The sequence below is a fragment of the Sapajus apella genome, unplaced genomic scaffold (assembly GCF_009761245.1).
Source record: "Sapajus apella isolate SASKATOON/1434 unplaced genomic scaffold, GSC_monkey_1.0 scaffold62, whole genome shotgun sequence".
NCBI lineage: Eukaryota > Metazoa > Chordata > Mammalia > Primates > Cebidae > Sapajus > Sapajus apella.
The window spans coordinates 5,802,185-5,828,152 of NW_022437002.1; the positions used below are offsets into that span (position 1 = coordinate 5,802,185).

At 47.0% G+C, this 25,968-nt stretch overlaps 1 protein-coding gene across 5 annotated transcripts in view; it reads right to left on the reverse strand.

Moving 5' to 3' along the window:
- Nucleotides 1–25,968, reverse strand: part of CSMD2 (CUB and Sushi multiple domains 2) — a 617,682-nt gene that overhangs the window by 257,631 nt on the left and 334,083 nt on the right. For all 5 annotated transcript variants that reach the window (XM_032246841.1, XM_032246839.1, XM_032246837.1 and 2 more), the window contains 2 exons: nucleotides 12,611–12,714; nucleotides 8,339–8,451 (listed from right to left, as the gene is read on the reverse strand). In XM_032246841.1, coding sequence (XP_032102732.1) covers nucleotides 8,339–8,451; nucleotides 12,611–12,714 — 217 coding nt within the window. The remainder of the gene's footprint in view (nucleotides 1–8,338; nucleotides 8,452–12,610; nucleotides 12,715–25,968) is intronic.

Here is a 25,968-nt window from a genome sequence, read left to right on the forward strand (position 1 = left end):
CTCAGTGTGGTGGGAAGAAGCTCAGTGTGGTGGGAAGAAGCTCAGTGTGGTGAGAGGCTCAGTGTGGTGGGAAGAAGCTCAGTGTCGTGAGAGGCTCAGTGTAGTGGGAAGGTCAGGTGATGAAGAGAGAAGAGGCCAGAGAGATGGTTGGGGGGAGACCTGGAAGGGCCTGGTTCGATGAGTGAAAAGTCATTTTAGCTCTGTCCTGTGGGTTATTAGCTCCTCAGAGCCAGGGGGCCCATCCTTTCCACCCTTTGTATCTCTAGAACCAAGCCCAGTGCCTTGTGCATACTTGTGCTCAGACCTGTTGTTGAATCAGCACAAACTCTTAGTGAGTGACCAGGATCTCTGTGGTACATTAGGATCACCCTGTGGGCACAACCAGACCACCTGGATTGCCTCAGAATCACACCCTACTCTGCTTTTCTACTTCTGATGATGCGAAGGGCACCATGAGGTGAAAGTCCCCACATCTATATGTGCACCTCTGGGGATTGATGTCTTTCTGTACACAGTTTCCACAGTGGAATAGAGGTATGGCTGGATGAAGTGGGTGACATTCCTCCCTCCCCATCTCCTTCCTCCATAATACTGTCATGAGTCTGTCAACAGGCAAAGGAGGCTGGAAACAAAGGACATGGAGGTAGCCTCCAAGCTGTCTGCTTTAGCCCCAAACTGAAGCTTACCATTTGCAAAAGCTATGTATTGAGAGTACCTCTCATTGACAAATTACTTCCTGCAAAATTTTAATATGGCAGCATCCTCTGCTGTTTGCCAGCCCAGCCTCCAGGGGCTAGAACAGACTGGATCCTACTGGGACTTTTTGAGAAGAGGCAGCTGCTGCTTGTATCCAGCTCAACTTTGGCTCCCAGTGCCTGAAAAGCATTAGAGGTATCATGGAAATTCAGCGAGTGTCTTATGAACATGCTGGTGATACTCTTGGCCAAAGTTGGAATGTTTGGGCCTTCCAGCTTATGGGGAAAAGACAAGAAGTAGAGGTGTACTGAAAATAACAGAAGAGAGGCTAGAAATAGCCATGTGCTTGGCATCTGACAAGAGGAAAAGTGGTGTCCTAGAGGGAGTGTTCAGTGATGCTGGTTGGTTGCCCTTGGCCTCCTTTGAAGTCTGGCTCCAGGGGGCTCAGTGGTACCCACCAATGGAGTGAAGTTCTGAAGAAGGGGGTGTGGAACTGCCTGCAGAGAGTGAGTCTTGGCCCTCTTCTCCCCAGCCTGCTCTCAAACTTTATTTCTACTGAGGTTATAGCCTCAGTCTTATCTGCATGTCAGCTTTCTAAGCCCACCTGTTCCCTCTCTCAGGGATATCTGACAAACTCCTTTTCGTCCTTCAAGCAAGTTTCAGTTTCAGACATCACCTCCTCCAGAGAGACTCCTCTGATGCCCTTGAGCAAGATTAGCTGCCCCTCCTTTGTATTTCCCTGTCTTCTAGCGCTTGTTCTATGCTACTGCAAGTGGACTATGAATTAGGTGAAGGCAGAGATTGCCTTGCTATCCTTGTAGCCTCAGTGTCCTGAACACTGTCTGCAACACATCATAGGGCCTTAGAAAATGTTGAACAAACAGATGAGCTCATTTCCACACAAGTGCCCTGGACTGTTGGGCACCCCCTCTGCATAATCTCTCCTGTCCTACTCCTTCATGTCTGCAGGACCCAGATCCCAGCTTCTTCCTCCCCTGGGCCAACCTCCCAGACTTAACATTAAGCTGCCAGATTCCAGACTCCAGCAAGGAAGCAAGGAGACTTCCAGATTGATGCTAAAACTTGTTAGCAAGTTGTATGTAATTTTATAATGTTTCTGGTAAGTGCTAATTGCCTGTTCCTTAAATATTTCTTGTTCTACTGGGAAGCAAAGAAATTGCAACTATGAATGCATTTCCCACAGCTGGCCGCCCCCATGGAGGGAGACTGGCTCACAGTGCTCAGATATTGACAGATCAGGAGTCCCCTCCCCCACCCCGACCTGGGATTGTGACAAGGAGAACTGGAGGGATTTCTGGGAAGCAAATGCCCCAATTTTTTCACCAGCCTCATGCTTTCAATAAGGAGGAAGGGATGATACTGGAGTGCCACCTGCCTGCCCCTAAGGTTGTATCTCTCGGCTCACATTGGGACAGAGTGGGTATTGATGATGACGCAGCCAAGTGTGCCTGGGAGATGGGTGGAAATGATGGATATGGGAGGTCTCTGCCCTCAGATGCCTCATGCCCATCCTATGGGAATGGCATGCATCCCAGCTACTTCCCCAGCCCTCACCCATCCCTGAGTCAAGATGTTTATCCTGTGTGGAACTCCCCAGGAGCTGGAATAACGGGGGCTAAAATGGAGGCAGAGGTAATTCTGAAGCTTTGGGCAATGATGTAGGTTGGGAGAAGAGCTGCAGACCTGGGAGAGCAGAGAAGGTGGTAAACTTCCAACTGAGCATTTACTAAATGCCAGGCCCCATGCTGGGTGCTTCACTATCCTGAGTTCTCATGAGAAGATAACCATTCATCAGCCCCTCTTCACAGATAGGAAATTTAGGCTCACTGATGAGGAGGGAGTGACACACGGAGTCAAAGGAAGAGCCTGATTATAAATTGAGTTTGCCCAACTCCAAATCCTACGAGGACAATAGAGGATGCATGGGCTCTTGGCATCTGTGCACCAGGACGGTGGTAAGTGGACCGAAAGAGAATTGAGAGGGTGCCGAGGAGGGTACCTGATTGTGACTGAGTAGAGCCTCATTACGATTTAATTCTACAAGTTTTCTGAGCATATGTCCTGTGCCAGGCACTAAACAAGGCCCTATAGGACTGGAGAGATTTTTGTCTCGAATGGATTTATAGAAACCAGAACTTGGTGGAATTATGATTATGGAGAACTTTGGTTGTCATGTAGAAACTATTATACTTTATCCTAAAATCAATGAGAAGTTGTCATTTTTTTTAAGTAGGAGAGAATTTTTTTAAGTAGGAGAGAATTCCAAATCTTCCTAGATTTGGAATCTGGGAAGATTGCTGCTCCATGTGGCAGATGGGAGCGAGAGGACTAGAGCCAGAGATGCTGGTTGGGAAGACTCTGCCGTTATTCAAGTGAGGGGTGATGAGGGAGGGACTCAACTCGGCAGTGAAAGAGAAGTGGGAGGCGGAAAATTGACAGAATCTGGGAGTGGAGTCAGAGGTGGGAAATGGGAAAAGGAGGAGGTAGAGATGAGGCCTAGTGATGGGATAGATGGCAGTGCTGTTCATGAAGTTGGGGTACACAAGTGCAGGGCATGGGCATGGGGGCAGATTGGTTTTGGATGGTGTTACGGACTGAAATTGTGTGTTCCCCTAGTCCCCTGAAATTTATGTATTGAGGCTCTTAACCCATAGTATGACCGTATTTGAAGACGGGGTCTCTAAGGAAGTAATTAAGGTTAAATGAGGTCATAAGGGCAGGGCCCCAATCTGATAGGATGGATGTTTTTATAAGAAGAAACACCACAAGGCTCATGTGTTTGCACTGTGTGTGTGTGTGTGTGTGTGTGTGTGTGTGTGTGTGTGTGTCTGTGTCTCTCTGTCTCTCCTGTGTGTTCATGCACCCAGGAAAGCCTGTGCAAGGCCATGGTGAGAAGATGGCTGTCTGCAATCCAGGAAGAAAGCCCTCATCAGAAACCAAATTGGCCAAATCCTCGAACTTGGACTTCTAGCCTCTAGAACTGTGAGAAAACTGGGTGCTGTTCTGCCTTCTCTAGACACATGGCCTCCTATTCTTAAAACAGTACAACTGTCATCTTTACCCTAGGGGACATCGTGCTATGACAGTGATAGTACAGGAAAGATGGGCTGGCCTCCTGTTATGGGGTGAACTGTGTCTCCCAAAAAGACATGTTGAAATTCTGACTCCTGGTACCTATAAATGTGATCTTACTTGAAAACAGAGTTGCTGCCAATGTAAACCATCCAGTGTTGGCATTTTGTTGTGTCAGCAGACTATACAGGTGGGTGGGGTTTGAGACTGCGGAGAGGGAAGCCATATCAAAATGTGTAACAGGAAGACTGAAATGCAAGTGGAGAACAGATGTGGAAGTCACCAGAGTTTGGGTTGAGGCTGAAATCATGGGAGTACACGTGATCAATGGCAGAAGGTTCTAGAATAAGAGGCTGAGGACAGACCCTGAGGGGCAGTGGGGAAGCCATGGAGGAGCTGTGTAGGAGCAGCCAGAGAGGTAAAAGAAAACCAGGAGGCTGAGGTGACAGGAGCCCAGGGAGCAGAATGGGCAAGGACAGGGAGTCACATCGGGGTGCCAGGGACTCAACCCACCCACCTTTTTATAGTAGAGGGGGCTCCGAACCAGGAAGGTGTGAGAATCATGGGCTTTGCCCTGCAAATAGAAAGTCAAAGGTGGAAGGGACCAAAACTAAAAGGTGGCCCACCTAATTTAGCCCCTGGAGTTTTCACTGAACCAGATTCCAATGCACTATGAGGCCTCCAGGTGGAAGGTTTGGCTGGAGAGAAACTTTGGTGACGCCACCAGGGGAAGACACCATCTCTGTGCCAGACAATGTGCAAAGAGCTTTAAGATCTCATATCATTCTCATAACCATGCTCTAAGGTTGGCATTATGATTCTTTCCATTGCACAAGCGGGGAAACTGAGGCTCAGAGAGACCACAAGCCTCTCTCAAGGTGACACACAGCTGGGACCACACTGGAATTTACTAAGTCTGTTGCAATTCCAGAGTCTGTGCTGTTTTCCTAGAACCCATTTCCTCTGTGCACAGAAACTGACGTAGTCCCTGTAGGTTAGCCATGTCTCTAAACACTGAGACTCTCCTTCCTAATTTGTCACAGCTCCAAGGAAAAGTCCTGCTGTCACCTAGTCCATGACCAGCATTCACATAGCATATGCTTTTAGGCCACATCTATGCTGCTAGCTATTATAATCATGGCACCCAGCATAGCATTGGTCACATAACAAAAGCTTAGCCAATACTGGCATGTGAAATGGACAAATGAACTAGTGAACAAAATCCCCAGCCTCTGGTGACATGGAATCCAGGCTCATGATACATGGTCTATTTGTTTGTGGCAAAGCTTTGGCTTCTATAAAGATTTTAAAAGGAATTGAAATTATGTAACCTTGGGAGGCTTCTGGTACAGGGGGAAAATCCATGGGCTTCTGAAGCCAGGAAGACATGGGCTCAAATCCCAGCTCTGCTACTTCCCACGCTTCTGTGTAACCTCAGGCAGATTACTTCACCCCTCTGAGTCTCAAATTCCTCATCTATAAAATAGCAGCCATTGTATCATTGTAAGCATTGAATGAGATGAAGTAATGTCTTGCAAAGTAGTGGTTAGCTATGAATCCTCCCTTAAAAGAAGGCTGAAAAGAGCAAAAGAGGAGAAAGAAGACACAGAGGCAGGGTGGTCAGAACCCTCCATCCTGAGCATGCCCTACCCCACCATGGAGGTCCCTGGAGGGTACCCAGGTCTTTGCAGGACACTGTGAAAAGCCTGAGATAATTAACATAAAGCTCTGTCACACAGTAGGCTTTCAACAAGTGTTATGCCCCTTTCTTTTCCAACAAACGCATCTAATTCCTCTTTCCCACATGAAAGCCCTTCAAGTATCTGGACACAGCTCTCAAGTCTCCAGAGTCCACTTCCTCCCCTGAATAAACATTGGGGGCGGACATCAACATTTCTTACGGGAATTGGCTTAAATCCTCTCCTTATCTAGCCCAAGCTGAGGTTCCCACATCTAAGCTCAGCTCTCTGGTGCCTGATCAGGGCAGGATAAAGCACAACCAACTTCCTGGGATAAATTCCAGTAGCTAATTTTTTTTTAAGTCTTAAATCATGACTTGATCTTTATTTCCACTTTATCTTATCCTACTAAGTTAGCCACCTACCCACCCAGATCTTTCTGCAGTCTGTTTGCTGACTGGTGTTGTCATCCCTTTCATGTTCACGCTATTTATGTCTTATCTAAACCATTGGCAAAATATGGACAGATTAAGGGCGTGCAGATGACATGGGATCATTCCTCCCTGCTTTTGGGAACATTCAGTGCTGAACATCTATAGAATTTCTGAAATGAGAGAAAACTTAGAAACTTCGCATCCATCTCCATTCCCCTTTTCCAAAGTAGTGAGTGACAGGGCTTGGACCTGAATCAAGGTCTCCTGATAGCTTTGTCTGGTGCTCTTCTCATAGCACCACAGCTGCTATGTGTAACTTTATGCACCAGAACGGCCCATTCATTGAACCACCTATGTACTGGCTCATTAGCTACTCACTAATTGCTTTGCAATTTCTTATGTTCACATTTCTTAATCTAACTATCTTCACAGGACCCCTGTGACCCACGTTGTATTATTATCTCCATTTCACACATGAAGAAACAGATCTCTAGAAAGGTTCCATGACCTGCCACAGAGCTAGAAAGTAACAGAACCAGAATCTGCACTCAGAATCTGTCACCCCATAAGTATTTTCTGTCTGCTGCTCTGCCTTCCCTAGACACATGGCCTCCTAGTCTTATAATATCTCAGTATAGCTGTCATCTTAACCCCAGGAGACATCATTGTATGAAGTGTTAGTGTAGCACGGGCTGGCCTCCTATTAGGAGGCAAACTGTGCTCCCCAAAAAGACATGCTAAAGTTTTGACTTCTGGTACTTATTAATGTGACCTCATTTGGAAAGAGTCATTGCAAATGTAATCAAGTTAAGATGCGGACATACTGGAGTTGGGAGGGCCCTTAGTCTAATATGCTGGTGTCCTTATAAGAAGAAGACAGAGAGACACGCAGGAACATGTGTGATCACAAAGGCTGAGATTGGAGTGATGCAGCTATAGCCAAGAAACAGTAAGGACTCACAGCCATTACCGGAAGCTAGGAAGAGGCAGGGGAGGATTCTACCCAGAGTGGGAGCCATGGCCCTGCTGAGCCTTGATTTCAGGCTGCCAGGCTCTAGATCATGAGAGAATAAATGTCCATTGTGTGAAGTCAGCCAGTCCATGAAAACTAATACACTTCCTGTGTACCCAGTCTGGAAACAGAGTACAGGTCCTGGAGCAGAAAGAGCCTATGGTACACTGGGGATAGGGTGGGTGAGCTGCACTGAAAGGACACCTTCTCCTCCCTATTCTCCCTGCCCCCACCGGAGCCCCTGTCTCCCTAGTAGCCACCTAGTCATTTTGAGGACTTCAGGCTCACTTTCATGACAAAGCCCTTCCTGATCCCCTTTCAGATGTTCCTGAAAGGATGTCTGCTCCCTTCTCTGTGCTCCCACTGGCACTGTCCAGGAAGCTCACTTGCATGCCACTTCATTTGCTTTCCCCTCTGTCTCACCACTAGAGCACAAGCCCCTTGAGGCGAAGCCTAGACTTGATGTGTCTGTCCCCCTTGCACTGGTCTAGTCTCTGGTACCTAAGAGGGGCTCAACAGTAACTTGTGGATGGCTTCTCCTTCTGTCTTTGTAGGGATTGGCATTAGTCATTATCGGCCAAAGGAGCTTTGGAAGTGCACAGAGGGGTGATGTTGAGGGTATCTCTTGGGCCCAGGATTTGCAGTTTCCTTAATGCCTATTCTAAGCAAGAGAGGAAGACTCTTGTCTGCATCTTTCTCAGGCCACCTACAGTGGTGTTTATCTGTTCCTAGCCCTATGCACAGGGTCACTCACTCATCACATGAAACCCAAATAGCGTAGCTTGGGAAGCGATTGTCCTCTCTAGAGATTTTAAAAATATGTGAGGCCTCTTAAAAGTCTCCCTGAACCAGGTATGAATTGGGGATGGAACTGAGGTGTGCATTTAATGCTGGGCACCTACCATTTTAAGTGATTTATCTCAGATAATCCTCAAAACAACCAGAGGGCCCTCAGACCAAAGAAGGAGTCTGGGGCTCAGAGGAGTGGAATAACATGCCTAAGGGGGAGGAATCTAGTGCAGGGCAGAACCAGGATCCCAGGGCCGGGCGCAGTGGCTCACGCCTGTAATCCCAGCACTTTTAGAGGCTGAGGCTGGTGGATCATTTGAGGTCAGGAGTTTGAGATCGGCTTGGACAACATGGTAAGATCCCATCTCTACTAAAAATACAAAAATTAGCCAGGCATATGGGCATGCGCCTGTAGTCTTTGCTACTCGGGAGGCTGAGACAGGAGAATCACTTGAACCTAGGAGGCAGAGGTTGCAGTGAGTGGAGATCCTGCCACAGCACTCCAGCCTGAGCAACAGAGTGAGACACTGTCTCAAAACAAACAAACAAACAAACAAAAAAACCTCTGACTTCAAATTCAGACCCCATCTCCGACTCCCAGGACATAGTTCATCTGGCTTGCCAAAGGCAGTTACCTTCATAAGAAGCCTTGAATCCAAGAGAGCTGCCACTGCCATCAGTCTGGAAGAGTAGCCACATTTGATGATTGGTGCTGACAATGAGATCCGGGACCGATGTACCTGTCAGGCTGGCAGGAGAGAGATATTTAGAGGTGTGCTCTCCACCATGACACCCGAAGAGAATGAATGCCTGACAAATGATATCTAAAGGACTATCTGGGATCCAGGCCCAATCAGGCAAATTCTGGGCCCCTCTGTGTTTCTGAAATTGGAGGCCAGCAGCATGCTCTCCATGTGCTGGGAAGACTCATCCCATCTCCCCCTTGGCCATGAGTAGAATCTCATGGGTTGAATCTCAACTTTGACTCCCTCAACCAGAGCCTTGGGTTAGCAAGGGAAATCTGTGTCCTTACTTGCTCAGGAGACAGGGATAGTTGGAGCCAAGTCTAATCAAGGGGGTGTCAACACCCTTGCAACTTTTGATCTCTTGTGTGACCTGTATTGCAGAAAAGACCACCCCCCACTCACCTCCTTGCTGTCTTTATGTGGGTTTCCCCTCAAGGAAACCTATTTCCCCAGCTGGAAGCCAAACCATTCTTTCATTGAGGCATCTCCTTCCATTCCAGTATAAGGAACACGGCTCAAAGTACAGTCATTATCTGAGGGCCACATTTCTTCTGAAGAAGGTTTAAGCATGGGTGGGGCGGGGGAATTCAATTCAGAATCCCAACCCCAAGTACCTACCCATGTCAGATACTGTGCTTACCAATTTCCTACCCATTATGTCATTTAATGCCCCTGTTGCCAGGAAGGTAGGGGTTGTCCACCCACAGTACAGATGAGAATATGAAAGTGCAGAATGGGGAGTGGCTTCCCCAAGATCATCTTGATAGAGTGGCAGAGCCAGGAGTCCCCTGTGTAGGCTGGGGTTTCCAGGAGAAATCCAGCCTCACCCTTTTGTTGATATCAGATAAATTGCCAGCATAGATGGAGGCAGGGGGTTGTGGGTGGGGGGCAACTGAACTAATGGGTGCTAATCTTTGCTTCACCCAGGGTCTCAGAGCTTGGGAGGCTGTCGAGTTGGCTGCAGAGAGGTCATCATACCATAAGGGATATGGGAGTGGAGCTGGGATAGAGCACCTGGGACCCAACAGCCTGGTCTGTGTAATGTCCCCGAGCCTGGGCTCTAACAAGCTGAGTAAAACTGTGGCCAGGCCAGTGCTGGCTACTGACTCTGGGGTGCTGATGAGCAAGGGAAAAGGTTGGGACCCCTGCTTTTCCTCTGTTTGGCCCAATTACAATACCAGGCTCTGGCTCTGCAATTCATTTGCTGTGGGACCTTGGGCATGGGTTGAGCCTCTCTGGGCTTTTTCACTCTACGTTAAGTGAGGGGATTGTGTGGTATGATCCGCAATAGCCTTTTCAAAAGCTCTGCTATTATAAGGTTCTTTCTTTTTTTCTCTCTCTCTCTTTTTTTTAATTGCATTTTAGGTTTTGGGGTACATGTGAAGAACATGCAAGATTGTTGCACAGGTACACACATGGCAGTGTCATTTGCTGCCTTCCTCCCCTTCACCTATATCTGGCATTTCTCCCCATGCTATCTCTCCCCACCTCCCCACTCCCCCGTCCCTCCCCCATTTCCCCCCAACTGACCCCAGTGTGTAGTGCTCCCCTCCCTGTGTCCATGTGTTCTCATTGTTCAACACCCGCCTGTGAGTGAGAACATGCAGTGTTTGATTTTCTGCTCTTGTGTCAGTTTGCTGAGAATGATGGTTTCCAGGTTCATCCATGTCCCTACAAAGGACAAGAACTCATCGTTTTTGATGGCTGCATAATATTCCATGGTGTATATGTACCACATTTTCCCTGTCCAGTCTATCATCGATGGGCATTTGGGTTGGTTCCACAGCTTTGCTATTATAAACAGTGCTGCAATGAACATTTGTGTGCATGTGTCCTTATAGTAGAATGATTTATAATCCTTTGGATATATACCCAGTAATATGTCAAAGCACACTGGGATTGTTGGAGGAAAGTCAGCCAGGATCCTCATCTCTTGGGCACAAAGTGCTGAGGCACCATACAGGTCAGTAAACTAGGGCAGAATATGAGTGACAGTGATGTACCAAGTGAGGGGGAGAGGTAAGTATGACGGCGAATTTTACGTGTCAACTCGACAATGCCACATGGTACCTAATTATTTGTTCGAACATTATTCTGGATGTTTCCGTGAAAGTGCATTTGAATGAGATGAACATTGAAATCAACAGACCGAGTGAAGCACATTTCCCTCTCCAAGGTGTGTGGGCCTCATCCAATCAGTTGAAGGACCAAACAGAACAAAAATATGGACCCCCCCCAATTCCCGAATAGCAATTCCTCCTGCCCAGTTGCCTTTGAACTGGGACGTCAGCTTATTTCCAGCTTTTGAACCTGAACTGAAACATCAGCTCTTCTTGGATCTTGAACCTACTGGCATCTGGACTGCAACTACATCATTGGCTATCCTGGATCTCTAGCTTCTCATCTTACCTGGAAGATCTTGGGACCTGTCAGTCTCCCAAAATCACATGAGACAATTTCTTACAACAAATTATCTGCATATCTATCTATCTATCTATCATTTAGCTATCAATAATCTACATCTATTTATCATCTATCTGTGTATCATCTATCATCAATCAATCAACCATCCATCAGCTATTATCTCTCTATCTATTTCTCTATCTATCTATTAGTCATCTCTATCTCCTATCGTTGTTTCTCTGGAGAACCTTCACTAATACAGTGGATTAGGCAGGGTAGGGGAAATGCCCTGTGGGCTCATGTTCCATTCCTTTGTCCAGAGAAACCCAAGTCCCAGCCATGTCACCTGATTCAGGGGGTACCATCTGATAAGATGAGTCATGTAACTGCCTGTATAGCATCATCTCCAGGTAGGTGTAGGGAAGTTGCAAGAAACACCCAGAAAGAACAGCCTCTGGACAAGCCAGCTGTTACTAAATGAGCATTTCTCATTCAGCATTAGAACCACAAAGAGATATCCTGGAGCTAGTCTTGTTGGGAGGGAGTGTGGCATGAGACATTGTCCTTGGTTGAAATCAAAAGACATGAACTTGAGTGCTGGTTCTGCTATCAACCTTCTCTGAAACCTTTGGGCCTATCTCCCCATCTGTTAAATGAGAATAATAACACCGGGGCTTAAGTGAGATAATTGGTGCAAAAGTTTCCATCCCAGTACCTGGGAGCATGGCAGCTGTTCCATGCTGGTGACTCTCCACCTCCTTGTTGGAAGGGAGATGGATGTGGTCAGGCCTGTTTGTCCCTGAAGCTAAGCCACATGTCCTGAACAGAAGCATTTCCCAGCTTTTTTTTTCTTTTTTTAGACAGGATGTCACTCTGTCACCCAGTCTGGAGTGTGGTGGCATGCTCTCAGCTCACTGCAGCCTCAACCTCCCAGGCTCAAGCTATCCTCCTGCCTTAGTCTCCCGAGTAGCTGGGACTACAGGCATGCACCACCACATCCAGCTAATTTTTGTATTTTTGTAGAGATGGCTTTTCACCATGTTTCTCAGGCTGATTTAGAATTCCTGAGCTCAAGCAATCTGCCTGCCTTGCCCTCCCAAAGTGCTGGGATTGTAGCAATGCACCACACTTGATTTTTTTCCTGGTTTTCAAGTCAGGCTACGATGGTGGGTAAAGGAGAAGCTAAAAGGCCCCCATGAGCACAGGCTCAACATAGTGGAATCCATGACAGCTTGATATTCTCCTCTCCTTTGGCTGGAACACATCATGCTGGTCTTTTGCAGTTCAAGAAGTATGGCCACTATGTCTATATGGTCCTGATTCTCTGAAACCATCCATTTCCCAGGGATTTCTGAGCATGCAGAAAGGTTAGCAACTCATTTCCATTTTCTCTGTCTGAGGTCAGGCTGCCATAGCTGGATGTGGTCTGGAGTAAAAACTGTCAGGTGGCAGCATCAGGGTCTGCATGGAAGCAGCCAGCTACTGGAAGCCTCCAGGTTCAGCCACAAAACCTCCATCTCCCTTTCCCCCTAAGAGACTGCTCATTCTGTTCACGTTCCATACAAATTCCCAGTGAGAAGATGCCCAGTGCTCTTTTCCCCTTGGTCAGGGTAGAGAGAGGTGGAGGGATTACTGCTGAAACTAGGAACACTGCAGGATACTGTCTTTGCCGTAGCATGGTCTAGGGACCAGGCAGGACTCCATAAACCCCACCCCACCAACTACTGCCCTTCAAACAACATGCCCCACTGCACTTACATGTAGAGAACTGTCTTCTGGTCCCCATCCTGACCACCATCCCCGACCGTCAGGGTGTCATAACCCCTCTCCAAATCGAACTCCTCAAAGGCGAGCTTGATCACCTGGGGAGGAAGCACAGGGTTAGGAGCAGGCAGGGCTGTGAGGAAGCCTTCTAAAAGTGTTGAGGGTAGGAAAGATTTTCTGTGCTATGTCCCAATGCCCAGAGTCACTGGTGACACCATCCTACACAAACTGATCATTTCTGTGCCATTTTAATGGGTGTGAACTATTTCTCTGTAGGCCATGCAGTCTCCAGGGCCCACTGATGTTTCTGAAGATGTTCATGGCACATCTGGCCAATTCCAGGGGCTATAACAGCAACTGGGCACATCTGGCTGACAGCGAGATGATTAGACTCTTTCTTCATGCCTTAATGCACAGAAATCCCCATGGGCTTGTTGGCAATTTTTCAGGCCACATGTGGAATCTCAGCTCTCTTGCCCCCAGGAACCTGCAGAAGTTTCTCTCATCTTCTCTTCTGCCTGCTTTTCTCCATCCTTTTTGTTTGCTTATTTGTTGAATAAATAAAATGTTCTCAGAAAGAGATTTCAACAAGATTCCTCCCTCTTGTTTTAATCCTGCCTTCTACAAATATTTACTAAGCACTCACCATATACCAGGCTGGGCGGTGGGGTTTCCACAGTGAGCACGACATGGTCCCTGCCTTCAGTGAGAAGGGGAGACAGAAATGCAAACTGATAACCATAGCACTGGGATGGCATGAATGCTATAGGGGGGCTGTGGGAGTGGAGAAGAGCCTGTGGTTCACTTAGCTGGTGTCAGGGGCAGGCACTACTAGAGATTGGGGTGTCTGAGGAAATTCTGAAGGCTACTGCCAGGCCAAAGGGGGATGCTGGGAGGGAGAGGGAGGCAGATGCTCTGGGAAGGAGTCAGGTGCACAAGGCCTGAGCTATGGCAGAGATGTAACATTCCAGAACAAATTATTCAGTGTCTGCCGCTATCAGATCTACAAACTGAACATACCTGCTGGCTGCCTGGCATTGGTGGGGATAATGTGGCTGGGTTTTCAGTGCAAGGTGACTTGGGAGGGTCTAGGATTTGAAAAGTTTGCCTAGAGGTTCAAAAGGTCTCATACCTCCACCCTCCAAAATTAGGGTTTATCCCACGGGAGGAGCAGTAGAGTTTTAAATTGTGGGTGACTGGGATGCATAGGTGTTTTAAAAAATGCCAGTGTGGCAGTATGTGTGGAACTGACTGCAGGAGTGAGGCTGGTGGTGAGGATGGTTGTAGGCTTTTGTAGTAGTGCAGGTGAGCGATGGAAGAGCAGCAGTATGGATGAAGAAGAGGGCAGGTCCTAGTGACATTTAGGGCTTGGTGACAGGATACAGGTGGTGCTGAGGGGAGAGAAATATCTGGCTTCGGCAACTGGCTGGGTGAGGGATGGTGCCATTCATAAGGACAGGACACACACAGACACACACTCCTTATGTTTAATCGGTATCTCTTTTTGTCTGTTTCAGTCTGGTTTTAATCTGATGATGACCTTCATTCCCCCAACAGGGAGACTGAAGTTGCTCCTTTGCTTTCTGTTCTATGACTAAAGGAGTATATAATTTCCGTGGATATTTTTTCCTAGTTGTGGCTGACACTTTCTGCAGGTTTCCTCCATCCAAACCAAACAGTCTGGCACCCACGTCCTGCCAAGGACCTTGCAAAGCCTTACCCCAAGGTGCTTTCTCAGGTATGCCAGAGGCAAATTGACACTGCCCTCATTCATGAGCCTGTGTAGTGTCTATGCAGGGCCCCTCTGCAGTGGCATGAGAGTCACAGAAAGGTGCATCTCTGGATAATAGCATCTGTGAGCCCTTCAGTGGGTCTATAGATAGAGAAGAGGAAGGAAGTGATTGTCTTTGACTGGGAGAAAGGCTAAAGGAGGCTTCCTGAAGGAAATGAAACCCAGGCTGAGTTTGGAAGATGAACTTGAGTTCAACCAATGGATATGGAAGGGCAAGCAACCCAGGCAGAGGGAAGAGCAGGGGCTTGGAACAGGGTGACATGTCCAGAGAGGTCTAACTGCTGTGTAGTTATTTAAGGGAGGGGGAGGGAGAGGGTGGCAATATGAGAGAAACAGGAGGAGTCAGATTATGAGAAGCTGCCTGTCATGCTAAGAATTTTGGGCTTTGTCCTAAAGTCAATGGGGAGTTATGGAAGGGTTGGCAGTAAAGGCATGACATGAGATTTTTGTTCTAGGAGCAGCAGCATTGAGAGAGGAGCCAGGAGCCCAATTCCTGACTTTCAACTAGGTGAGGTGGGATGTCAGCCTGTAGCGAGCAGTGTTTGGAGCGAGTTAGTAAAGAGGAGACGGGATTTGTCAATAGTGAATGAGGATTCCTTGGCCCTTCTGAGTTTCCTATCCAGACTGTTCTGTGTTGGCTAATGGCATCATCATGGGATGATTTGCTCAGGCTAGGATGTCCTACCCATCTCTCACACTCCACACTCCTGCTGTACAGAACATTTCCTGGGGCCTCATTTCCTAGCATGAAATACAAGGAAGGCATCTCTGCACCTGCTCCCTGCTGACTGCCCTCCACTGCACAGCCTGTGTGGCCACTTGAGGTCCTGGGCATTCCCACCAGGGCAGCCCATTCATGACCCTTGCTTACACAGGCTCTTCCCCATCCCTGTCGCTGCCCTAGTGCATTTCTCCTCATCCGTGAGCCTGACTTGTCTCAGTACTCTCTGACTAACCTTGACAAGGGGAACACCTCCTGCTCAGCTCCTTCGTCTTGTCTGTTTTAGCACTTACCTGCTGGACTGTGATGGGTCTGTTCACTTATTCCTCCACTACACCATGAACTCCTGGAGGGCAGGGGTCAGGCCTCACTGTCTCTGTACCAGTTCCTGTCAGTAGGTCAGGCCCATGCCAGGGGCTGACAAGATGTCGACTGGGAGAACATTTTCCAACCTTTCCTGCTTCTCTAGCATGGATGGATTGTTAGGCTCTCAGACCCCTCACAGTGGTTACCACCTAGAGCAAAGCTTGGCAAACTTTTTCTGTAAAGGGCCAGATAGTAAATATTTTCCCCTTTGTGTGTCATGCAATCTCTGTCACAGATATTCAGCTCTGTTGATGTAGCATGAACACAGCCACACACAATATGTACATGAATGGGCGTGGCTGTGTTCCAATAAAACTTTATTTACAAAATGAGCAAAGAGCTGTATTTGGCCTGTAGGCTGTAGTTTGCTGATCCCTGTTCTAGGAGATTCTTCAAGACAATCATAGTCTTTGATCATCTTCTCTTATGAGATTTCATCACTCCAAGAGCTGATACCTACAATGTGCTCAGTTCTGTTTTGAACACTTTACACATATCAACTCATGAGAAACGCAGCACAATAGCTACTTTGAGTACCTCCATTTTACAAATGGGACAGGCTAGGCACAGAATTTAGGCAACTTGCCTGGGGTCACACAGCTAAGTGGCAGAGCCAGGACTCCCACCAGGCAGCCAGAGGCCCAGGCTCTCTGTCACTCTGCTCTGCTGCCTCATGGTGTTCCAGCAAGGTCACAGGTCCCACAAGGTAGGAACCATGACTTAAGCCTGTTTTCTTACAAACCTTTCTTGAGCTTTTTTTCTGGGTCCCAGCAGGAAGTCAGCAAACAGTTGCTGCATATACAACACCACACGGTAGGTAGTATCTTCTGCAGGAGGAAGGGCCTGGGCTTTGCAGGGACTAAGGGTCCTGGCTGCATATTCTCACCACATCTGCCCCTTCCAGCCAGCCCTGGGGCAGAGGACACTGCTCACCCAGCCACCTCCAAAAAAGGGAGTATATGATTATTAGGCCTATAATAGGAAAATATTGCTTTGAAGGCCAGAACCCAGACCTATAAAATGATTCACATCACTGGTTAGAGCTGCCATTGACGTGAACCACATTTCAGAGTGCCGACTCTAACGCAGGAGCTAATTACACAAGAAGAGTGTTCAACATACACAATGCTGCAGTTTTGGGACGAGCCCCTAGTGCACAATGTACTGGCATTCTCCTTTTTTCTCCCCTTTTTTTCCTCCTCTGCTTTGGCCTTTGTTTAAAGACAGGCTCCTATAATGACTCATTAACTAACATGCAGATCAATCAAGCTCACAAAGCGCCTTTCGGAGGCAGGAGAAATGGCAGCACATGAAATAGGCATGATCAAAGAGGCACATTTGTATACAGCTCAGACACCCAATTTAAACCCATTAGATAAATGAATAAACAAACCCATCATCTAGGACATAATTACTGCGCACCTGCCATGTGCCAAGCCCAGAGCTAGCTGCTTCCCATAAGTTATCTTGCTTGCCTGACAATTTATAGCAGAATCTAAATGCAAAGGACATGGTGCTGACGGTGAGTGCTGGAAGAGTGCAAAGAGGAAAGAGATGGAAGGGTGTCCATGGAGGAAGTGGGCCTGGGCCTGGTGGGATGGAGTATGTGTGGGCTCAGCCCAGGCTACATGGTGAGCAGTGAAGGGCCAAGGAGGGTGGGAGAGGAAGAGCCTGGCTGAGTCTGCAGATGATTCTACCTACAGCCAGAGCAGGCAGTCTAGACTTCATGGTCAAGTTGATGGGAAGCTATAATTCAGTGTGAAGGGAGGAATGGAGGCAGAGAGACCAGTGGGAGGCTGATGTAGGGTCCAAGAGCATGAGGAGAAATTAGGGGGACCCTGAGTCTGTATTCATGACAGAGGGTAGGAGGAGGGAGTCTGGGAGACCAGAGCCCTCCAAACACAGCCACCTTGTCCTGAGAATCATGGGGGATGGAGTGGGACCCTGGAGGACATCGAATGGAGGCCCTGGAGAACATTCCCTCTTTGCTATGTGCTGTCTAGGATCACACAAAAGGCAGGGTTCCCAGTGCTGCCAGCCCATGCTCAATGCCTGCATGAGGCAGCAGAGGATCTCCAGCTCAGGGGAGTTTTGTGGGAAGCTGGAGTCTCAGGAGATGTAGATTGGGGCTGTTTTGTTTAAGGACTGCTTTGCTACAACACCCTCCTGACTGGGTTCGCTGTCTCTGCCGCCCATCCTTTACTACGTACCGAATACTCTCAGCACCTCCCTATCTCCTATAGCAGGAGTTGGAAAACTAGCTCTTAGACCAAATCTATCCTATAGCCTATTTTTATATGGCCCTTACAGTTAAGAAGGATTTTTACACATTTCATGAGTAAAAAAACAAAACCTACAACATAGAAGAATATGCAACAAAAACCTTACAGGGACTTTAAAGCCTAAAATATTTATTGTCTAGCTCCTTATAGAAAAAGTTTGCTGATGGCTTCTCTAGAGCAATGGTTTTCAAACTGGGGTCCCAGGCACCCCAGGGTTCCATAAAGGTACTCTAGGGCCAACCCACTAGGATGGAAGAGGAGCCAGAGTAGGCAAGGCTCTGCTTACACAAAAACAGTTCCATTCTGATTTAGTTCATATTTGGGAATGCTTTGAACAACATGGATAGTGGGTTACTTAATGTCCCTTCCTCCATTTATTTCTCCGTAGCAGAACCCTGACTTTGCTGAGAGTGTGATAATGTACCTAGCCAACCTCAGAGCTAAGGGTAGCTATGTGACAGAGTTCTGGGCAATGAAACATGGTTTGAGGAGTCCTCAGGGCATTTCCTCATCCTTCTCCTTGCTTTTCCTGGAATACAGTTGTAAGGACAGAGAGAGGGCAGCTTTCTTGTGATCATGAGGATGAGAACCACATGCAAAGCAGCAGAGGGAAAAATACAAGGAGCATGAGACCCGGAGGGAACCAGCCCTGGACTTTCTGCCTCTGGACCTTTGGTGTGTGAAGAAAATAAACCATGGGTGGTTTTCTGCACCTCCCAGCCAATTACAACCTCATTGCTACAGGTTCTGTTAACAGGCGCTCAATACCACCAAAGAGTTTGCCAACTCTTGACCCATAGGATAGACAGCATCTTGGCTTGGAAACTGTGGGCTTTGCAAGGCCTGCCCCTGCCACTTCCTGGCTAGCTAGAGCCCCCTCCACAATGCTGTCCTCCAGCCTTACCTTCCATATTTCTCCTCAGAGCATTTCTCTGAGCTCCTGAGGGCCGACTTTGGCCCACCCAGCCTCAGTTTACAATGTTGCTGCCAGTGTAACTATTAGCTCCATGAAAAGAAGGAAACTCACTTTTCCTAGGCACAGCTTGAGCCATGATTTCTTTCAGGGTCTTGCTGAGACCCTAGGAAAGGGCTGGAGAATTAGCTCCTGGGGTAAAGAGGGGAGGCCAGTGGGAAGGCTGAAGACCTGAACCCCCAGGAGTTCAAGGACAGAGGCCTCCAGCAGGGAATGAGAAGGGTCAGAGGTTCTGGAACTTGGGTTGCTACCTCAGGTTTCATTTTGGTAGTTTTGAGAGCAGTAAGTTCATTCACTCATTCATTTATTCACTGAGTCATTCAACAATTACACACTTGCCAAGTGCTGGGCTTTGGAGGGGCATTGGCAGGCAAGATAACATGGCCATGGCTCAAAAAGACCTCAAAGTTTCTAGAAAGCTTCACAGCAGACCCTGAGTACATGGAATACAATGCAGTGTGATGAGTGCTCAAACCAGGGAAGCATGGATGCAGAAACAGGAGGGGCACAAAATCCTGGTGAGCAAGCGGGCAGGGGGGCAGGGTTTGTCTTCGGCAGCAGAGAGGGTGTGTGGGGATACCATATGGCCACAGCCAGGTCTCAGGGAGGGGAAATGCCAGCACATGATGTGAAGTGGAGTCAGCTGTAAAAGGGAAAGGAATGAGGCATTGGATTTGCGGAGGCCATGAAAGAGTCCCCCAGACATGAGGAGGGGCTGTGAAGGCACATGGGAAACCTCTGATTGCAGATGTCTTGCACAGAGCCTGGCACAGAGAGGGTGTGAGTAAATGTTTGCTGAATGAATAAGTGAGTGAACAAATGGGCCAACGAGTATGTCCCTGACATTTGCACTAGCTGCTGATCACTTGCCTGGAGAATTATTTCTCAATTCTTCAGGTCTACAAAGGGAAGAGTGACAGTGATAATCCCCAAGGAGCGAATAATCAAAGCGCTGTTATCTTTGGCTTTGAAGTTCATGAAATGAGCTTTCCTTTCCCTCTTCCTTCCATGCCCCCTCCCTCTCCCTCCCATCCTCATTCTCTCTCTCCTGTCTCACTTTTCATTCTTTTCTAGCAAAGGTGGATTAACCTTCCTGATCAAATCAAGGGAGGCTCATGTGCAAATTGGATCACATGTTTTGTGTTCATACTGAGAAGCTGCAAAGAAAGACAGATGTGTGTAGGTAGGGGGGCATTGAGGCGGGTGTGGGTTTCAGTCCTGACTATGTCTTTGTTTTTTCATGAGGCTGAGCTGAATGGTCCTAACAAGAGGAGACCCTGGACGAAGAAGACTCGAACCTCAAGCCCAATATGGGTGGAGCCATCCCAGAGGAGCTCCTCCTCCAATAATCACTCACATGTTCAAACATTGCTGAGATGTTTCTCTGTGCCCAGCACTGTGCTAACTATGGAATAAATAAATAAAGTGCTATCCCTGCTTTCAGCGTGCTCAGGAGCTATGGGGGAAATAGATTCTAGATGCATAAAAACAAATGGTGCTGATAAAGTGCTATAGGAACAGGAAAGAGCAACACGTGATGAAGGTAGGAAAGCTTCTCAGAAGAGGGGGTGTTTGGACTGTATCTTAAAGGGGGCTAGGAATTGGCCTGGAGGAGAAGGGAAGGCACACTGGGACCAGATGTGCCCAGACAGGTCTTAAAGGGCCAGGTGTATGTGTGAACCTGAGTCCAGTGTGACTGAAGCCGGAGCTGCCTAAAGGGAGAGACGGGGTGGGGGGCCATTCTGTGCTTTGCTGGGAGTGGGAGTTGCATTGATGACTTAAGTTTTGCTGGTCAGAACCACCAGGGTGCTCTTTAAAAATAAGTTTAGGTACCTACCCTAGACTTACTGAATCAGATCTTTAGGGAAAAGAGCTTAGGAATCCATGGTTTTAAAGTGTCTCTAAGGCATTTCTAATGAAATTTGGGAAAAAACTATTGTAGGTAGATATGAATTACTGTTAGATTAATATCATAAGGACTGAGATCACCCAAATGCCCAGGTGAGGTTAACATTGCCCGAGAACAACCTAGTCGAAGGGAGAGCCTGGAGGCTGCCTGCGGAGTACACCTGCATCACCTGCTTGAGCCTTCCTTCCTCTGTTCCTTGAATCTATCAAGTTTCCAGGAAGATGAATCGGGGTGTTTTTATTTGTCTTACTCCTAGTTTATTGAGTATAGACATACCCTTAACTTGCCTCTCCAGTAAGACTGTAAGTTCTTCCTGTTCCCACAGTGCAGAGGTGCACAGCCCATAGGTGCTCAGTTCATGCCGGTGTCTTGATGTAGGTTCTTGGCCATTCCTACACCATAGCACCCCTGCTTCTCTCTGTCGGCCTTCTTATTGCCCTTGGAGGGCCCTAGTCCCTGGGACATTCCTAGCTCCTTGCCACGCACAGGTTGCAGAGGTCCTGCAAGGGAGATGGAATTCTAGGAATGATCCTCTTGTGCAGGTGCCGGGAATGCATCATAGTTATTGCATGACTACGAGCAGACCAAGGGGACACATGTGCCTCTTACACTCCCACAAGCAAACCTTTCAGCCCCTTCTCACAACAGCATCTTTCTCCCCCTGCTCCTTGTAAAGGGAGCCCTGAATTCCCAATCCCATTGCCCTCTCACTCCAGAATCTCCCTTCTGTCACCATCCCTGTTCTCCTCTACCTTCAACTCTCTCCCTCTTTGCTTACTTTTTCCTAAACCTACAAATATACTCCAGTTCCAGTATTTTAAGCACACCCCCCAAAGTAACCCCAAACTTTCTCTCTAACTTACGTCCCTCACATGTTACTGCCCATCCTGGCCTCCACAGCCTCACCTCCCATCCATTTGCTTCCCACACCACTTCTGTCTGTTGCTGCCCCTAGAGCTTCACTGAAAGGTCTTCTTCCAAGGCCAAAGCCAATGATCTCTTTCTAGTACTTTTCTAACGAGACATTTTTCATCGTTGCCATGATCAGACATGCCCTAGTTGGAAACTCGTCCTGCCTTTGCATCACGATTCTCCTCCCACCTGGCAGACTGCTCCTTCTCTGTTCTTTCACTAGATCTTGTTCTTTCTCCTGTCAGATCCATTCTGAGTTTTCTTATTCTCTCAGGTATTTCCAAGAAACGTTGTCCATTCCTTAGGCTTCTATTCTCACCCACGTGCTGAGATAACACCCCAAACTCTCTCTTAAACCCAGATTTATCCAGAATTTCCAACCAGTATATCCAAATGCCATTGAATTAGCCACAAACACTCCAGATGCACCATGTTTCCCTTCCAACCCCTGCAAAGCATGTTCTTCCATTTGTATTTCCTTTTTAACTCTCCCACTGGACCAAGCCAGAAAGCACCAAGTCATCATTCATCTGTTCATGGAATAAATATAGACCAAGTACCTACTACGTGCCTGGAACTGTGTTGGTCACTTGGAATACAACGTTGAATAAGACCTCTCTTCCTCCCACAGCTCCCACATCCAATCAGCTACCAAGTCCCACTCCATCTCCTAAATCTCTCATCTGTTTCCCCCTCCACATTTCCAAAGCCTTGGTGGATGCCCCCATTTTTCCTACTTGAGTAACTGCTTCATCCTCCTAACTGGTCTTGCCCCTTCCAGTATCCACCTGTAAATTTCTCCATTGCTGCTAGAGTAATTTTCCAAAAACTCAGATCTTCTGCTATTGCTTTAGTTCAGGAGACAGAGGAACCCTTGTTCTTCCCAGGCTCATTCCATGGAGGTCAAGCCTAGCCCGTTTCATCTACTCTGAGACCTTGTTACATCTGCCAGCACAGCCCAACTACATAAGTGCATGGGCTTTGGAGCCAGGAAGACTGGGTTTAAATCCCAGTTCTGTCTCTTACTGGCTCTGTGCTGCAGCTGTTTCCTAACCTTTAACTTTTCCATGATTCAGTTTCTTTGACTATCAAATAGGCCTATTAAAATCAAATTCATTGTCCTATTAAGGGAATGAAATAAAATCATTCATATAGAGAGCTTAGCTTAGTGCTTGTCATGGGACAGGTATACAATAAGAGCTACTATTGTTAACAACAGTCTAACTAACACTGCTAGCCTTAGAAATCTGTGTTTCGAGATAAAACCCAAACTTCTTGGCCAAGCATGTGGGCTCCACGGTCTGAATCCTGCTTACATTTCTGTCCTTACCTGCATCCAGGCATGTTGAATTACTTCCAGTTCTAAGGGGCTGTTCCAAACCTCAGTGCATTTATACCTGTGTCCTCCCTGAGACACTGATTTCCAAGCCTACCAACCCTTCAAGACTCTGCTGACATGTTACTTCCTTTGTGAAAACCTCCCTGACCTCCCAGTTAGCAGCTCTTCCCTGAGTTTCCCATAGCTCTCTGGACAGGCCTCTATCAGCACTTATCTGCACTCTAGCTTTTTTTTTTTTATTAAAAATTTTAATTTATAGACCTGTTCTTCACTCCTATGTGCACATTCCTCAAAGGTAGAGGCATATCTACAGGCAGTGAATGAATGAATGCTCGTTTCATGAAACATACTTTGAGAGGTCAGGCATGGTGGCCCATGCCTGTAATCCCAGCACTTTGGGAGGCTGAGGAGGGAAGATCATGAGGTCGAGAGATTGAGACCCTCCTGGCCAGCATGGTGAAACCCCGTCTTTACTAAAAATACAAAACTTAGTTGGGCGTGGTGGTGCACACCTGTAGTCCCAGCTCCTCAGGAGGCTGAGGCAGAAGAATCGTCTGAACCCAGGAAGCGGAGGCTGCAGTGAGCTGTGACTGCACCACTGCACTCCAGCCTGGCGACAGAGCAAGACTCCATCTCAAAAACAAAACAAAACAAAACATACTGTGAGTGTAGAGACTGTGCTTTTTGCTGAAGGAGACATCTGACAGGTGAGTGGATAGGCAGTCCTTGGACACACCTGTATCTCACCTGTAGGCCAGTTCTATGAACAGGGTTAGAAACATGGCATCCATTGTCCTTGCTGTTTCCCAGGAGACAGCTTCTATTCCTCAGTCTTAGACTTTTGAGTTTCCACATTTAGACCCTGCTTGCTGCATTGTATATCCCCTGATTCTCCTCCCACCTGGATCAGGATAGAGCTCTCTTCAGTCTTTCTGGGCTTCCTCAGCACTACCTGAAGCCCACCAAGGACCCACAGAGATAACAGGAACACTGCTCTGCACACGGTAAGGAGGTGCTCTTCAGAGGTGCTATCTTTAGAAATCCAGGCTGGTGCGATCTCTTGCAGGACATGTAGGGGAGTGGCCATATGGAGACCACCGGTCTCCATGCACTGACCAAAGCAAGGCCTTCTAGGGGTAAATCTAATTGTGAGAAACTTCTTGGACCTCACCTAGACTTCCCTTGCCTCCTCACCTTCAGGTTCAAAAGAAAATGGAGATAAGGATGGTAATGGTGCCCAAGAAAGAGCTCTCTAGTCAACAACTTAATATGATTTCATGGTATTAAGTCCTATTTCTGGTCTAGCCTCCATCCTCACCCCATGTGGCTGAAGTGTCCTTTCCCATTAACTAGGTATACCATGAAATAATTTAATTAAATGTGAATCTTCCTTTATAAAATGTTGTGCAAAGGAAATCTATTTCCAGTGTTCCCCGCACTGTGGTTCTAGGTACCTGGACTAAAGAATTTCAAAGTGCTGGGAAAAATTTTGAAAGGACAAAAAAAAAAAAAAAAAAAAGCAGCTTTTTCAAAGTTAGTGCTAAGGATCGAATTGTAATATATCTCCCTGAATTCATATGTTGAATCCTCCATGTCAATATATTTGAAGATGGGGCTTTTAGGGAGGTAATCAAGTTAAATAAGGTTGTAAGGGTGGGGCCATAATCCGATGGGAGTGGTGTCCTTATGGGAAGGGAAGGAGACATCAGAGAGCACTCTCTTGGTGTGTGCACAGAGGAGACGCCACTTGACGACACAGTGAGAAGGTGGCCATCTACAGGCCAGGATGAGAGCCCTCACCAGAAACCGAATTTACTCACACCTTGATCATGGACTTCTAGCCTCAAGAATGGTGAGAAAATAAATGTCTGCTGTCTAAGCTGTCTAGTTGGTGGTATTTTGTTATAGTAGTCTGAGTAGACTAGACTAACATAAAAAGGAATACTCAACACAGTGAATGCAGGGGCCCAAAATGTGATTTAGAACATGAAGCTGGCTTTGGTCTTGAGTACCTTTTAAAAACTTGGTCAATATAGCTTCGGTTTTCAGAGACTCATAGAAAAGAGGGAACAGGAGACAGAATTCAGGGCCCAGTACAGTGTTGACTGTAATAGGACACTTCTGATGGAGTTGGGCTAGTTAAATCCACACCCATAGTATGAGGGTGAATTAGAAATAAGCCTGTCTTCCTTCGCACCTGTCACTACCACCCTCCAGGTGGATCTGGAGGCTGACTGTTTATCTTAGACCTCCTTGATACTGGGTAGACAAGAACCAAAATTTCCACTGAGAATTCATAACAATAAGTCAGCTTTCACACGGGATTGCAGCCTTCATATTACCTGGGTGGTCTGAAACCTCTAAACTGAGAATTTTGTGTGAAGAGGTTTCTGGCTGGTAATGTCCCCAGCACTAGGCAGAAGCAGATGCAAACCCTCTCTGGAAGGAACCACCTTTTACCCAGGTCTCAAGAATTACCAGGGAGAAAATTTACTCTTCTAACCACGTAATCAAACAACATAAAAGAAGGAAACATAGTTCTGGGAGCGAGAGGTGAGAGAAAACAGGCAACAGAATCAAACTGGCAAAAACTTCGAATATTAACATTAACAGACACAACATATAAAATAAGTATGTTAAATATATTGAAAGAATTCAAGAATGATCTAAACATATGAGTAGGGAGCAAGAGACTATAAAATATGATAACATGTCTAAGAACATTTGAAAAAGAATCAAATAGAGCTTCATAAAGTATAAGCTATATTTGGAATTAAAATAAATCTTCAGTGAATGAATTTAACAGAGGCTAAACACAGCTGGACAGAGAATTAATGAACAGAATGAGAGAGGTTAAGAAACACAGAAGATGGAGTGAGAAAGATTAGCATATCTTGTCAGACTTCCAGAAGAAGAAAAAAGAAAAGAAAAAAGAGGCAGTAGTTGAAAAAATAATGGCTGCACATTTTCCCAAACTGATGAAAGATACAATCCATAGATTCAAGAAACTTAATTCAAACAGGATGAACACAAAAATATTCACACCTAGACACATAAA